The 16261-nt window shown below is 36.9% G+C and overlaps 1 protein-coding gene across 1 annotated transcript in view; it reads left to right on the top strand.

The window, feature by feature from the left end:
- The window catches only part of stumps (DBB domain-containing protein stumps), a 33394-nt gene extending 26620 nt beyond the window's left edge, over positions 1-6774 (top strand). Inside the window, exons 13-15 of the mRNA XM_068355751.1 lie at positions 873-982; positions 1142-1258; positions 4901-6774. Of these exons, the coding sequence (XP_068211852.1) occupies positions 873-982; positions 1142-1258; positions 4901-5128 (455 nt within the window). The 3' untranslated portion in view covers positions 5129-6774. The remainder of the gene's footprint in view (positions 1-872; positions 983-1141; positions 1259-4900) is intronic.
- Positions 6775-16261: the final 9487 nt, after the last annotated feature.

Raw genomic sequence — 16261 nt, 5'->3', positions numbered from 1 at the left:
AAGTAATGGACTGCAATTGTTGATGAATACCTCAGTAACTATAGAAATGTAACATCTATTGTTCCTCAGGGTAGTGTTCTTGGCCCATTTCTTTTCATACTATATATGAATGACATGTGGTTTGGCCTGAAAAACAAGCTTGTTACATATCTTTACATCAATTCCATATCTTGAATGTAGACCTGTGTAGTTGTTGAGTCCCTTATAGAAATCAAGATAAAACTAGTGCATGGTGAAAATTATGCCAAATGAAGTTGAACCCTAACAAAACTCCAATTATGATTGTAAGTAGGCTAAGGACAGTGGCTTAACACCCATATGTTTGCATTGGCAATGTCTCTAACTATATTCAATTTTTGACAGCAGATTTACTTTTGAGAAAAATCTGGTCTGTTTCTTCTTCAATTGCATAAAAAAACTAGCATAAATGTATGTGCAGATGTCAGAAATGTACAATTTCCTTGTAATGCCTGTCTTTCCTTAACAACAAGGTGCTCCTCCTTTTCTTCCTAATTTTTTTCATGTGCACTTCAAACATAAAAATACCTTTTCCCCAGCTATGTGTTTACAACCCAGAGCATCTCCGTGATAAATCCAGTAGCTCCACAAGGTCCCTTTCTTCACTGCACATTTTCCTTTACTTCTTTCTTGTCACCATATGTTTTGCCTAGCTTACTTATTTTCAATTATGTTTTTAATTCTATTCTTTAGTCTTTTAAGAATTTTCACAGGCTCTTCATCAGATTTTTGGTAACTGTAGAACTTGCAACTAAAGGTGACACTTGAGAAAACAAAGTAGTCAGAAAAGGCACAACTTAAAGGTACAGTACTGTAATTTGTCATATTTTAATAATACAATATTTTTTTTGCAGACTCTCCAACAAACAATGAGAATAATTTTTGTGAAGTAAATAACACTTCTATACAATGCCCATGCAATGGACTTAAGGATACATCATCACCACCAGCCGATTTCTTGAAGGTTGTTATAACTCCCTTTTCTTAGTGACCGATATCTTGTTCATAAAGTGCTGTTATTGATCAGTTTGAGAAATTCATATAGATATATTTGTGAATATTTAATAATAATTCCTAGATGATCATGTATAAATCAGTGTATTTCATAATTTCTCTTTTTCAGCACAAAGGTTCTTCCCAATCTTGCGTACTTAGAGACAGACCTCCAGTTCCCATGCCTCGTCATGAATCCGAAATCTATTTAACTGCGGATCAGCTTCATACTCCAAAGCAGTATCAGGTAATTGACCTTCAGGCTCACAACAGCATAGTTGGTCCTCATTCAAGAGACAAATTGATTCTAAGGCCATTGCATATGCTTAAATACGAGTAATGTAGAAAACTCTATATAAAACAGTACTGTATAGTAAATCCTGTGCAGTACTGTATACATTTTCATATTGATAAGATGATACTATTTTTTGTTAAATTAATAACGCTAGAACATATAAAAGAGAAATAATAGAAAAATACTTTGTGTTATAGTGTCTTTTTATCTATTGTGGGGGAGGTGTTGTGTGGTCTACAAGAACTTTCCTGTGAAAAGCTGGTACAGGGAATCCTATACACGGAAATTAAATTACACTACTGTATTATTGTATTGTCTTCCGAAGGTTCCTATTGGTAGGTTTCTAAGGGATATTTGGCTACAGTGATTTTCCCAGAGAATTGACCTTTAGGTCTTCAGAATTCTAACTCCTGGCACGAATATCCTTAAAATTTTTCTTAAGGATATCGCATAATATAGTATCAGGGGACGTATATCTTGATACCACACATAGCAATCTTCATCCCGAATAACGTTTTCGTTTCGAGGGGAAAGAGCGGCGAAAAACAGAAGGGGAGCCGTTATCAAGGTTACCCTTCCTCCCGTACTATTATGAGTATCCAAGATGGCCCCCATTCCTATTTTTGTAGCGAATTCGCACGGTGGTTTTCCCTGTTGATCTAATGTTTTTGATCACTTTTGTGAGGATTACTTATGCAATCTCCAGCTTCCTCTGCCTCTGGAAAGCTACCAATAGGAACCTTCCATTAGGACGACATGGCCATCTCACCCGAAAATAGATTTTTCGCTTCGCTTCAAAATCCGTTTGTCTTCCCTGTTCCAGGGCCAGTGTATCAACCTGCATAGCATGGATAGTTAGTACATATAAGCGAAACCCACTGATTTAGTTTCTATTGAATCCTTCACAGTACTTCCTATGCTGTTATACATTATATTACTTTGATAATCAATTTGAATATATAATTAAAAATTCATTTATGCATTTATAATATATTGCATACAATGCAAAATTATGTACATCCTTTACAGTACATCAAATTAACTTAACCAGAAAGGGGAATGCTGTAATTATTATTTTACAAATTCTGAAAAATTACCTTTCAGCAAATTATAAAACAGAATAACTGGTAAGAGAGTTTGTGCACAAAATGCTCTACTATACTGTTTACTTATCTGTTGAAACTTATGTAAGTTCTGCTACGGAACTCCTCGCTTTTAAAAAGAGTGACGAACCGAAGCACAAAACTAGTCGCACAAGACGTGTAGAACATGCTCGTCATTGTTTGATATCCTCGGGTATGATAACGAATACCCATTAACATGTCAGTGGTCACATTGTTGATTCAGAAACCACATCGTGGTGTGCGGAGACTCAATAACATGGTTGTTATTATTGAATAACTTTGTTTATGATAGGCCTGTCAGGGGTCACATCGTTGACTCGTAATGCATATCATGGTGGGCGGAGCCTTATGATGTCAGTTTTACATCATGTAGTGTCTCAGAACACTTAACTGAAGCCTGAGCCAGCTCTGGCTTCCGAATGCTGATTTTACTTTTAGAAGTACCTTATTTATCAAATGTAGGCAGTAGGTAGTAGGTTGGCCAGGGCACCATTCACCCATTGAGATACTACCGCTAGAGAGTTATGTGGTTATTTGACTGGCCAGACATTATTGCATTGGATCCTTCTCTCTAGTTACGGTTCACTTTCTCTTAGCCTACACATACACCAAATAGTCTGGCCTATTCCTTACAGATTCTCCTCTGTCCTCATACACCTGACAGCACTGAGATTACTAAATAATTCTTCTTCACCCATGGGGTTACTGCACTGTTCAGTAATTGTCCAGTGGCTACTTTCCACTTGGTGAGGGCAGAAGAGACTCGAGCTATGGTAAGCAGCTTTTCTAAGAGAAGGGCAATCCATTATCAAACCATTGTTCTCTAGTCTTGGGTAGTGCCATAGCCTCTGTATCATGGTCTTCCACTGTCTTGGGTTAGAGTTCTCTTGCTTGAGGATACACTCGTTTCTCTTCCTTTTGTTTTGTTAAAGTTTTCATAGTTTATATAGGAAACATTTATCTAAACGTCATTGTTCTTCAAATATATTATTTTTCCTTGTTTCCTTTCCTCACTGGGCTTTTTTCCCTGTTGGGGCTTGGGCATATAGCATCTTGCTTTTCCAACTAGGGTTGTAGCTTAGCAAGTAATAATAATAATAATAATAATAATAATAATAATAATAATAATGTAGGTACAATACTATAGCATACCATCTAAAATTAGATAGGGGTGTAAAATATATTCTGGCAAAATGTCATTTTCCTCAAAAGAAAGTTATTGCCGAAAACTGTGTAACGTTAACTTTGAATCCCATAGTAGTTCATAATCCTTAACTTCCTAAACTTCATTGTTTTAAGCATGCTAGTTTTTCTGTCATTAGTGAGCTGGACTATATACATATCATAAATGAGTACATCGCTTTCTTCCAAATATATTTTTAAAAGTTAGAACATTTTCTTATTGCACACACAGGTTCTTGTCTCTGAAAGTCCATAAGTTGAATGTTCTTACATTGAGGATTTACTGATACTTGTATTCATCAATGATGTACTACTTTAGTAGAATTAATCTACATTTTTATCACCTCTTAATACTGCAGAATAATTTGTATGTTATTAACTTTTAAATGGGTTCAGTTTCTGTACAGTATTCCATACAGTTGGAATTCAATAGTTGCAATACAAAATACTGCTAATGCTTCGGCTTTCTTCTTTGTCTGTATCTTTTCCCACTTTTATGTGGGGTCGATGTTTCTGGCCAGCGTTCTCCATCTACCTCTGTTCCACACTTCATCACCGGTTAAAATACAGTACTGGTGATGATTTGTGGGACAGAGGTAGATGGAGAACGCTGGCCAGAAACATCCACCCCACATAGAAGTGGGAAAAGATGCAGACAAAGAGGAAAGAAGAAGCATTAGCAGTATTTTATATTGCAACTATTGAATTCCAACTGTATGGAACACAGAAACTGAACTCGTTTAAAAGTTAATAACATACAAATTATTCTGCAGTATTAAGAGGTGATAAAAATGTAGATTAATTTTACTAAAATAGTACATCATTGATGAATACAAGTTGCAGTAAATCCTCAATATAAGAACATTCAACTTATGGACTTTCAGAGACAAGAACCTATGTGTGCAATAAAAAAATGTTTTAACTTTTAAAAATATTATATTAGGAAGAAAGCGATGTACTAATTTAATTTATGATATGTATACAGTCCAAGCTCAATAATGTTAGAAAAAAACTAGCAGACTTAAAACAATGAAGTTTAGGAAGTTAAGGATTATGAACTACTATGGGATTCAAAGTTAGAGTTACACAGTTTTCGGCAATAATTTTCTTCGGTGGAAAAGTCAGCATATTAGACAAATATAAGAGATAGCAGTAAATACTATCACAACTCCAAATATGGCCATTGCACCAGTTATTTTATTATACACTCCAGTATTTTGAACTGTAACTATTAATTTCTTTACAAGGTACCATAATTACTGATTTAAGAATATTTTTTTATTTCCAGATATTAATTGCCAAAAAGCAGTTTGAAGAAGAGGAGGAGGAAGAAAAGAGGAAAAAATTGGGGAAGTCATCATCCTACAGCAATGTGCCAAGAACAGCTTTGGTTGGAAAGTTCCCAAGAAGTGCTAGTGGAAGCAGTAAAAAATTCTCTGGCACATCACCCCCAAAAAGAACGGAAGAAAATGGTATAAAGGAAGAGGTGTTCTATACAAAACTTTTAAAGGATTAATACTTTTCAAATGAGTACAGTACTGTACTATATATGAGAAATGGAACACAAACTTTCTCATTTTGTAAAGAAATTTGTCTACTTATCATCAATTTGTTTTCTACAAAGAATATTCAGATCCTAAGATTGGTCGATTTGAAAATCTCTGGTATTGTGACATTAAAGGTCATTGATGCCATCAGAGCCAAAGAATTACCACTAAAATTAGTTTCCTTATTCGTTCACTTTCATTTTAATTACATTAAATAATTTTTCTAATAAAAGACCGAAACATTTTCGTTTATCACTATTTCAAATTTGAATTATTTAATGTGCCTCTAAATATCCATTATGAAGGAAATGTTGTAAATGTTACAAATTTGATCGAATAGTTCTGCAAGGCTGATTTATCATTAAAAATTAATTTCCTTGTGTAACAGAACCTGAGAACCTAGACAGATCTACTGAAAAGTAGGAGGTAAAATAATAATAAAATGAACTTTAAAAAAGAAAGTTTCCAATATGAAAAATCCACTAAAATGTGATTTACCCAGTATAACACTGAAAATTATAATTTACTTTCAGTTAACCCTGCTGTTTACATTTTTTTTTTTGAGTTTGCTTACACATGGATTTTGTAGTACATATATTTCTTGTGTAAGCCAGTGAGGTTGCCAGTAAAACAACAAGCAAATATGAAAATGAGAAAAGGTATTACTGTACTGAAAATTATGAAAGGTAAAGACAGCAATGAAATAACAGTAATATCTATTCATCAGTAGGTTATATTATTATACTACTGTATTTAGTATTCCCACTTGCTCACAGGGCTGACCTCTGAACGATTTGTTTTTAAAAAGTTAAGAGTAAAAAAAGTTGGACAGCTTCTGGAAGGAAACCAAAGGAACGCAGTGGGGACCAAAGGGACACTGCAAAGGACCTTAACTACGCCTTACAGTGTGCCACACGAAGCACACTGCAGGCAGCACCCCTTGTGGGAGATTTATCTATAAAATAAATGTATTTAATGATAGGGGTAAATTTTTATAATTATAACATACTGCAATAATAGGTTGGACTACTTCATTAAAACCTCTGCCATTGAAAAAGGTTCTAAGACTTGCTAATTAATTACTATAACTTACAGTGATTACAACATAATTGCATTATGTTTTTATGATGGGAAGGTTTAATTGCCATTGTTAAGCTTTTATAATAAGGGAAGCTATTTAGATAAACTATAAACACTGTGAAGCAGTACTAGTCAAATTTCAGGGCATAAACAATGCATTATTATTTAAATATCTGTAGCTGTTTTCTTAAAAAAGGCAAGAAAACTCTTCCTTGAATATGGATATAATAGTTTCAAGTATTGGAAGCAGATAATGGTTCATTTGTTTCACAAAGAGATCATCTTAAGAAAAAATGGAAAACTATTTCTGTTGACTGCAAAAAAATTGAAAACTATTTCTGCTAACTGTGTAAAGATATCTTCCTTCTTCCTTGAAGATGGATATAATAGTTTCAAATATTGGAAGCAGATAATGGTTCATTTGTTTCACAAAGATATCATCTTAAGAAAAAATGGAAAACTATTTCTGTTGACTGCAAAAAAATTGAAAACTATTTCTGCTAACTGTGTAAAGATATCTTCTTGTTAAAAGATTACTATACAGTAGTCCATTTCTTTTAGCAAGTCATATTTGCACCGACTCGCAACGGTGCCCTTTTAACTTGGAAAAGTTTCCTGGTCGCTGATTGGTTAGAATTATCTTGTCCAACCAATCAGCGATCAGGAAACTTTTCCAAGCTAAAAGGGCACCACTGCGAGTCGGTGCAAATATGACTCGCTAAAAGAAATGGACTATAGAAAAGATTACAAATGACAGCCTCATCTTTATTAACCTGCATCAGGTTGGTGTTATGGTGAAAAAGCATTAGTATTTCTTTTCCTAAGTTTCCCAATATCATTTATATATTACCATAATAATTTATTGTATTATATTTATTGCGATCCGTACGCTGGTACATGTACAGTATAGAGAACTGTTGTTTAAGGGATATCTGATCATTTATTTTTGCATCTTTTACATTAATGTCATAGGGAAGCAGATTCACTTTTTTGTCTTATCTTCTAGTTTAGAAAATAAACAATTTTTTTATATGTTCAAACTATTTTAAACTAAATATCATAGCCTAGTGCATATGTAATACTGTTACAGAATTAAACTTTTTTCTTTTTTACCTCCTTTTACTTTCCTAAATGAAATATCTTTAATACTGTATAAATAAGAAGCCCATTACTGTATTCAAGTTATACAGCTGCTGTGGAGGAAATTTACAAGCTGCTTTCCTGAGAACAGACAGTACTGTATTGCTATTACAATTCATTATTATTATTGTTATTGTTTAACAAGATCACTAAGTGTACTCATATGGCTTACCTACAAAAGAAGAAAATCGGGGCAAGGTAAAGCTGAGGTTATGCTGGAAACTGGTTCTCTAACCATGACCTTGAATAATAGTCCCCTATACTTTACATCTGCTACAAAAGGCTGAACTCTGCTTTTGCCTAGACAACCGAGGCTGGTTTTCTTGCAGCAGCAGGTGCACTTACATCTATGCTGGAAATCTTAGTGTTGAATATCAAGGAGTTAAAATAGGATTCATTCCCTGCAACCCTAAAGCTTAGAACTGTGCATGATGGTTAAAGAATTTTCTGTGTTCAATAAATTCTTTTTCAAATATTTATCTCTGACCCCAGCCCATACTCGATTCGGACCCCAAAAATAGGGCCCTTTTTCAATAAAAACTCATATATCTTCTATAATTTTAGCCGGAGAGCGAAAATATGCGATGACCACATTTATACCCATAAAACGACTCTATGCTGTAGTCTAACACAAAATTTGACACCGAAAATTTGGGGACATTATCTCTGACCCCGGCCCTTACTCGATTCGGACCCCAAAAATAGGGCCCTTTTTCAATAAAAACTCATATATCTTCTATAATTTTAGCCGGAGAGCTAAAATATTCGATGACCACATTTATACCCATAAAACGACTATGTGCTGTAGTCTAACACAAAATCTGACACCGAGAATTTGGGGACATTATCTCTGACCCCGGCCCTTACTCGATTCGAACCCCAAAAATAGGGCCCTTTTTCAATAAAAACTCATATATCTTCTATAATTTTAGCCGGAGAGCAAAAATATGCAATGACCACATTTATACCCATAAAACAACTCTATGCTGTAGTCTAACACAAAATCTGACACCGAAAATTTTGGGACATTATCTCTGACCCCGGCCCTTACTCGATTCGGACCCCAAAAATAGGGCCCTTTTTCAATAAAAACTCATATATCTTCAATAATTTTAGCCGGAGAGCGAAAATATGCGATGACCACATTTATACCCATAAAACGACTCTATGCTGTAGTCTAACACAAAATCTAACACCAAAAATTTTGGGACATTACCTCTGACCCCGGCCCTTACTCGATTCGGACCCCAAATATAGAGCCCTTTTTCAATAAAAACTCATATATCTTCTATAATTTTAGCCGGAGAGCGAAAATATGCGATGACCACATTTATACCCATAAAACGACTCTATGCTGTAGTCTAACACAAAATCTGACACCGAAAATTTGGGGACATTATCTCTGACCCCGGCCCTTACTCGATTCGGACCCCAAAAATAGGGCCCTTTTTCAATAAAAACTCATATATCTTCTATAATTTTAGCCGGAGAGCGAAAATATGCGATGACCACATTCATACCCATAAAACGACTCTATGCTGTAGTCAAACACAAAATCTGACACCGAAAATTTGGGGACATTATCTCTGACCCCGGCCCTTACTCGATTCGGACCCCAAAAATAGTGCTTTTTTCAATAAAAACTCATATATCTTCTATAATTTTAGCCGGAGAGCGAAAATATGCGATGACCACATTCATACCCATAAAACGACTCTATGCTGTTGTCTAACATAAAATATGACACCGAAAATTTGGGGACATTATCTCTGACCCCGGCCCTTACTCGATTCGGACCCCAAAAATAGGGCCCTTTTTCAATAAAAACTCATATATCTTATATAATTTTAGCCGGAGAGCGAAAATATGCGATGACAACATTTATACCCATAAAACGACTCTATGCTGTAGTCTAACACAAAATCTGACACCGAAAATTTGGGGACATTATCTCTGACCCCGGCCCTTACTCGATTTGGACCCCAAAAATAGGGCCCTTTTTCAATAAAAACTCATATATCTTCTATAATTTTAGCCGGAGAGCGAAAATATGCGATGACAACATTTATACCCATAAAACGACTCTATGCTGTAGTCTAACACAAAATCTGACACCGAAAATTTGGGGACGTTATCTCTGACCCCGGCCCTTACTCGATTCGGACCCCAAAAATAGGGCCCTTTTTCAATAAAAACTCATATATCTTCTATAATTTTAGCCGGAGAGCGAAAATATGCGATGACCACATTTATACCCATAAAACGACTCTATGCTGTAGTCTAACACAAAATCTGACACCGAAAATTTGGGGACGTTATCTCTGACCCCGGCCCTTACTCGATTCGGACCCCAAAAATAGGGCCCTTTTTCAATAAAAACTCATATATCTTCTATAATTTTAGCCGGAGAGCGAAAATATGCGATGACCACATTTATACCCATAAAACGACTCTATGCTGTAGTCTAACACAAAATCTGACACCGAAAATTTGGGGACGTTATCTCTGACCCCGGCCCTTACTCGATTCGGACCCCAAAAATAGGGCGCTTTTTCAATAAAAACTCTTATATCTTCTATAATTTTAGCCGGAGAGCGAAAATATGCGATGACCACATTTATACCCATAAAACGACTCTATGCTGTAGTCTAACACAAAATCTGACACCGAAAATTTTGGGACATTATCTCTGACCCCGGCCCTTACTCGATTCGGACCCCAAAAATTGGGCCCTTTTTCAATAAAAACTCATATATCTTCTATAATTTTAGCCGGAGAGCGAAAATATGCGATGACCAACATTTATACCCATAAAACGACTCTATGCTGTAGTCTAACACAAAATCTGACACCGAAAATTTGGGGACATTATCTCTGACCCCGTCCCTTACTCGATTCGGACCCCAAAAATAGGGCCCTTTTTCAATAAAAACTCATATATCTTCTATAATTTTAGCCGGAGAGCGAAAATATGCGATGACCACATTTATACCCATAAAACGACTCTATGCTGTAGTCTAACACAAAATCTGACACCGAAAATTTGGGGACATTATCTCTGACCCCGGCCCTTACTCGATTCGGACCCCAAAAATAGGGCCGTTTTTCAATAAAAACTCATATATCTTCTATAATTTTAGCCAGAGAGCGAAATATGCGATGACAACATTTATACCCATAAAACGACTCTATGCTGTAGTCTAACACAAAATCTGACACCGAAAATTTGCGGACATTATCTCTGACCCCAGCCCTTACTCGTTTCGGACCCCAAAAATAGGGCCCTTTTTCAGTAAAAACTCATATATCTTCTATAATTTTAGCCGGAGAGCGAAAATATGCGATGACCACATTTATACCCATAAAACGACTCTATGCTGTAGTCTAACACAAAATCTGACACCAAAAATTTGGGGACATTATCTCTGACCCCGGCCCTTACTCGATTCGGACCCCAAAAATAGGGCCCTTTTTCAATAAAAACTCATATATCTTCTATAATTTTAGCCGGAGAGCGAAAATATGCGATGACCACATTTATACCCATAAAACGACTCTATGCTGTAGTCTAACACAAAATCTGACACCGAAAATTTGGGGACGTTATCTCTGACCCCGGCCCTTACTCGATTCGGACCCCAAAAATAGGGCCCTTTTTCAATAAAAACTCATATATCTTCTATAATTTTAGCCGGAGAGCGAAAATATGCGATGACCACATTTATACCCATAAAACGACTCTAAGCTGTAGTCTAACACAAAATCTGACACCGAAAATTTGGGGACGTTATCTCTGACCCCGGCCCTTACTCGATTCGGACCCCAAAAATAGGGCCCTTTTTCAATAAAAACTCTTATATCTTCTATAATTTTAGCCGGAGAGCGAAAATATGCGATGACCACATTTATACCCATAAAACGACTCTATGCTGTAGTCTAACACAAAATCTGACACCGAAAATTTTGGGACATTATCTCTGACCCCGGCCCTTACTCGATTCGGACCCCAAAAATTGGGCCCTTTTTCAATAAAAACTCATATATCTTCTATAATTTTAGCCGGAGAGCGAAAATATGCGATGACCAACATTTATACCCATAAAACGACTCTATGCTGTAGTCTAACACAAAATCTGACACCGAAAATTTGGGGACATTATCTCTGACCCCGTCCCTTACTCGATTCGGACCCCAAAAATAGGGCCCTTTTTCAATAAAAACTCATATATCTTCTATAATTTTAGCCGGAGAGCGAAAATATGCGATGACCACATTTATACCCATAAAACGACTCTATGCTGTAGTCTAACACAAAATCTGACACCGAAAATTTGGGGACATTATCTCTGACCCCGGCCCTTACTCGATTCGGACCCCAAAAATAGGGCCCTTTTTCAATAAAAACTCATATATCTTCTATAATTTTAGCCAGAGAGCGAAAATATGCGATGACAACATTTATACCCATAAAACAACTCTATGCTGTAGTCTAACACAAAATCTGACACCGAAAATTTGCGGACATTATATCTGACCCCAGCCCTTACTCGTTTCGGACCCCAAAAATAGGGCCCTTTTTCAGTAAAAACTCATATATCTTCTATAATTTTAGCCGGAGAGCGAAAATATGCGATGACCACATTTATACCCATAAAACGACTCTATGCTGTAGTCTAACACAAAATCTGACACCGAAAATTTGGGGACATTATCTCTGACCCCGGCCCTTACTCGATTCGGACCCCAAAAATAGGGCCCTTTTTCAATAAAAACTCATATATCTAATATAATTTTAGCCGGAGAGCGAAAATATGCGATGACCACATTTATACCCATAAAACGACTCTATGCTGTAGTCTAACACAAAATCTGACACCGAAAATTTGGGAACATTATCTCTGACCCTTACTCGATCCGGACCCCAAAAATAGGGCCCTTTTTCAATAAAAACTCATATATCTTCTATAATTTTAGCCGGAGAGCGAAAATATGCGATGACCACATTTATGCCCATAAAACGACTCTATGCTGTAGTCTAACACAAAATCTGACACCGAAAATTTGGGGACATTATCTCTGACCCCGGCCCTTATTCGATCCGGACCCCAAAAATAGGGCTCTTTTTCAATAAAAACTCATATATCTTCTATAATTTTAGCCAGAGAGCGAAAATATGCGATGACCACATTTATACCCATAAAACGACTCTATGCTGTAGTCTAACACAAAATCTGACACCGAAAATTTGGGGACATTATCTCTGACCCCGGCCCTTATTCGATTCGGACCCCAAAAATAGGGCCCTTTTTCAATAAAAACTCATATATCTTTTATAATTTTAGCCAGAGAGCGAAAATATGCGATGACCACATTTATACCCATAAAACGACTCTATGCTGTAGTCTAACACAAAATCTGACACCGAAAATTTGGGGACATTATCTCTGACCCCGGCCCTTATTCGATCCGGACCCCAAAAATAGGGCTCTTTTTCAATAAAAACTCATATATCTTATATAATTTTAGCCGGAGAGCGAAAATATGCGATGACCACATTCATACCCATAAAACGACTCTATGCTGTAGTCTAACACAAAATCTGACACCGAAAATTTGGGGACATTATCTTTGACCCCGGCCCTTACTCGATTCGGACCCCAAAAAAAGGGCCCTTTTTCAATAAAAACTCATATATCTTCTATAATTTTAGCCGGAGAGCGAAAATATGCGATGACCACATTTATACCCATAAAACGACTCTATGCTGTAGTCTAACACAAAATCTGACACCGAAAATTTGGGGACGTTATCTCTGACCACGGCCCTTACTCGATTCGGACCCCATTTATAGGGCCCTTTTTCAATAAAAACTCATATATCTTCTATAATTTTAGCCGGAGAGTGAAAATATGCGATGACCACATTTATACCCATAAAACGACTCTATGCTGTAGTCTAACACAAAATCTGACACCGAAAATTTGGGGACGTTATCTCTGACCCCGGCCCTTACTCGATTCGGACCCCAAAAATAGGGCCCTTTTTCAATAAAAACTCATATATCTTCTATAATTTTAGCCGGAGAGCGAAAATATGCGATGACCACATTTATACCCATAAAACGACTCTATGCTGTAGTCTAACACAAAATCTGACACCGAAAATTTGGGGACGTTATCTCTGACCCCGGCCCTTACTCGATTGGACCCCAAAAATAGGGCCCTTTTTCAATAAAAACTCATATATCTTCTATAATTTTAGCCGGAGAGCGAAAATATGCGATGACCACATTTATACCCATAAAACGACTCTATGCTATAGTCTAACACAAAATCTGACACCGAAAATTTGGGGACATTATCTCTGACCCCGGCCCTTACTCGATTCGGACCCCAAAAATAGGGCCCCTTTTCAATAAAAACTCAAATATCTTCTATAATTTCAGCCGGAGAGCGAAAATATGCGATGACCACATTTATACCCATAAAACGACTCTATGCTGTAGTCTAACACAAAATCTGACACCAAAAATTTGGGGACGTTATCTCTGACCCCGGCCCTTACTCGATTCGGACCCCAAAAATAGGGCCCTTTTTCAATAAAAACTCATATATCTTCTATAATTTTAGCCGGAGAGTGAAAATATGCGATGACCACATTTATACCCATAAAACGACTCTATGCTGTAGTCTAACACAAAATCTGACACCGAAAATTTGGGGACGTTATCTCTGACCCCGGCCCTTACTCGATTCGGACCCCAAAAATAGGGCCCTTTTTCAATAAAAACTCATATATCTTCTATAATTTTAGCCAGAGAGCGAAAATATGTGATGACCACATTTATACCCATAAAAAAACTCTATGCTGTAGTCTAACACAAAATCTGACACCGAAAATTTGGGGACATTATCTCTGACCCCGGCCCTTACTCAATTCGGACCCCAAAAACAGGGCCCTTTTTCAATAAAAACTCATATATCTTCTATAATTTTAGCCGGAGAGCGAAAATATGCGATGACCACATTTATACCCATAAAACGACTCTATGCTGTAGTCTAACACAAAATCTGACACCGAAAATTTGGGGACATTATCTCTGACCCCGGCCCTTACTCGATTCGGACCCCAAATATAGGGCCCTTTTTCAATAAAAACTCATATATCTTCTATAATTTTAGCCGGAGAGCGAAAATATGCGATGACCATATTTATACCCATAAAACAACTCTATGCTGTAGTCTAACACAAAATCTGACACCCAAAATTAGGGGACATTATCTCTGACCCCGGCCCTTACTCGATTCGGACCCCAAAAATAGGGCCCTTTTTCAATAAAAACTCATATATCTTCTATAATTTTAGCCAGAGAGCGAAAATATGTGATGACCACATTTATACCCATAAAACGACTCTATGCTGTAGTCTAACACAAAATCTGACACCGAAAATTTGGGGACATTATCTCTGACCCCGGCCCTTACTCGATTCGGACCCCAAAAATAGGGCCCTTTTTCAATAAAAACTCATATATCTTCTATAATTTTAGCCGGAGAGCGAAAATATGCGATGACCATATTTATACCCATAAAACGACTCTATGCTGTAGTCTAACACAAAATCTGACACCCAAAATTAGGGGACATTATCTCTGACCCCGGCCCTTACTCGATTCGGACCCCAAAAATAGGGCCCTTTTTCAATAAAAACGCATATATCTTCTATAATTTTAGCCGGAGAGCGAAAATATGCGATGACCACATTTATACCCATAAAACGACTCTATGCTGTAGTCTAACACAAATCTGACACCGAAAATTTGGGGACATTATCTCTGACCCCGGCCCTTACTCGATTCGGACCCCAAAAATAGGGCCCTTTTTCAATAAAAACCCATATATCTTCTATAATTTTAGCCGGAGAGCGAAAATATGCGATGACCACATTTATACCCATAAAACGACTCTATGCTGTAGTCTAACACAAAATCTGACACCGAAAATTTGGGGACATTATCTCTGACCCCGGCCCTTACTCGATTCGGACCCCAAAAATAGGGCCCTTTTTCAATAAAAACTCATATATCTTCTATAATTTTAGCCGGAGAGCGAAAATATGCGATGACCACATTTATACCCATAAAACGACTCTATGCTATAGTCTAACACAAAATCTGACACCGAAAATTTGGGGACATTATCTCTGACCCCGGCCCTTACTCAATTCGGACCCAAAAAATAGGGCCCTTTTTCAATAAAAACTCATATATCTTCTATAATTTTAGCCGGAGAGCGAAAATATGCGATGACCACATTTATACCCATAAAACAACTCTATGCTGTAGTCTAACACAAAATCTGACACCGAAAATTTGGGGACGTTATCTCTGACCCCGGCCCTTACTCGATTCGGACCCCAAAAATAGGGCCCTTTTTCAATAAAAACTCATATATCTTCTATAATTTTAGCCGGAGAGCGAAAATATGCGATGACCACATTTATACCCATAAAACGACTCTATGCTGTAGTCTAACACAAAATCTGACACCGAAAATTTGGGGACAGTAACTCTGACCCCGGCCCTTACTCGATTCGGACACCACAAATAGGGCTCTTTTTCAATAAAAACTCATATATCTTCTATAATTTTAGCTGGAGAGCGAAAATATGCGATGACCACATTTATACCCATAAAACGACTCTATGCTGTAGTCTAACACAAAATCTGACACCGAAAATTTGGGGACATTATCTCTGACCCCGGCCCTTACTCGATTCGGACCCCAAAAATAGGGCCCTTTTTCAATAAAAACTCATATATCTTATATAATTTTAGCCGGGGAGCGAAAATATGCGATGACCACATTCATACCCATAAAACG

Source organism: Palaemon carinicauda, chromosome 31 (genome assembly GCF_036898095.1).
Source record: "Palaemon carinicauda isolate YSFRI2023 chromosome 31, ASM3689809v2, whole genome shotgun sequence".
Lineage (NCBI taxonomy): Eukaryota > Metazoa > Arthropoda > Malacostraca > Decapoda > Palaemonidae > Palaemon > Palaemon carinicauda.
Note: the sequence above shows the minus strand (reverse complement) of the source record. Positions and strands in the feature narration are given on the sequence as shown.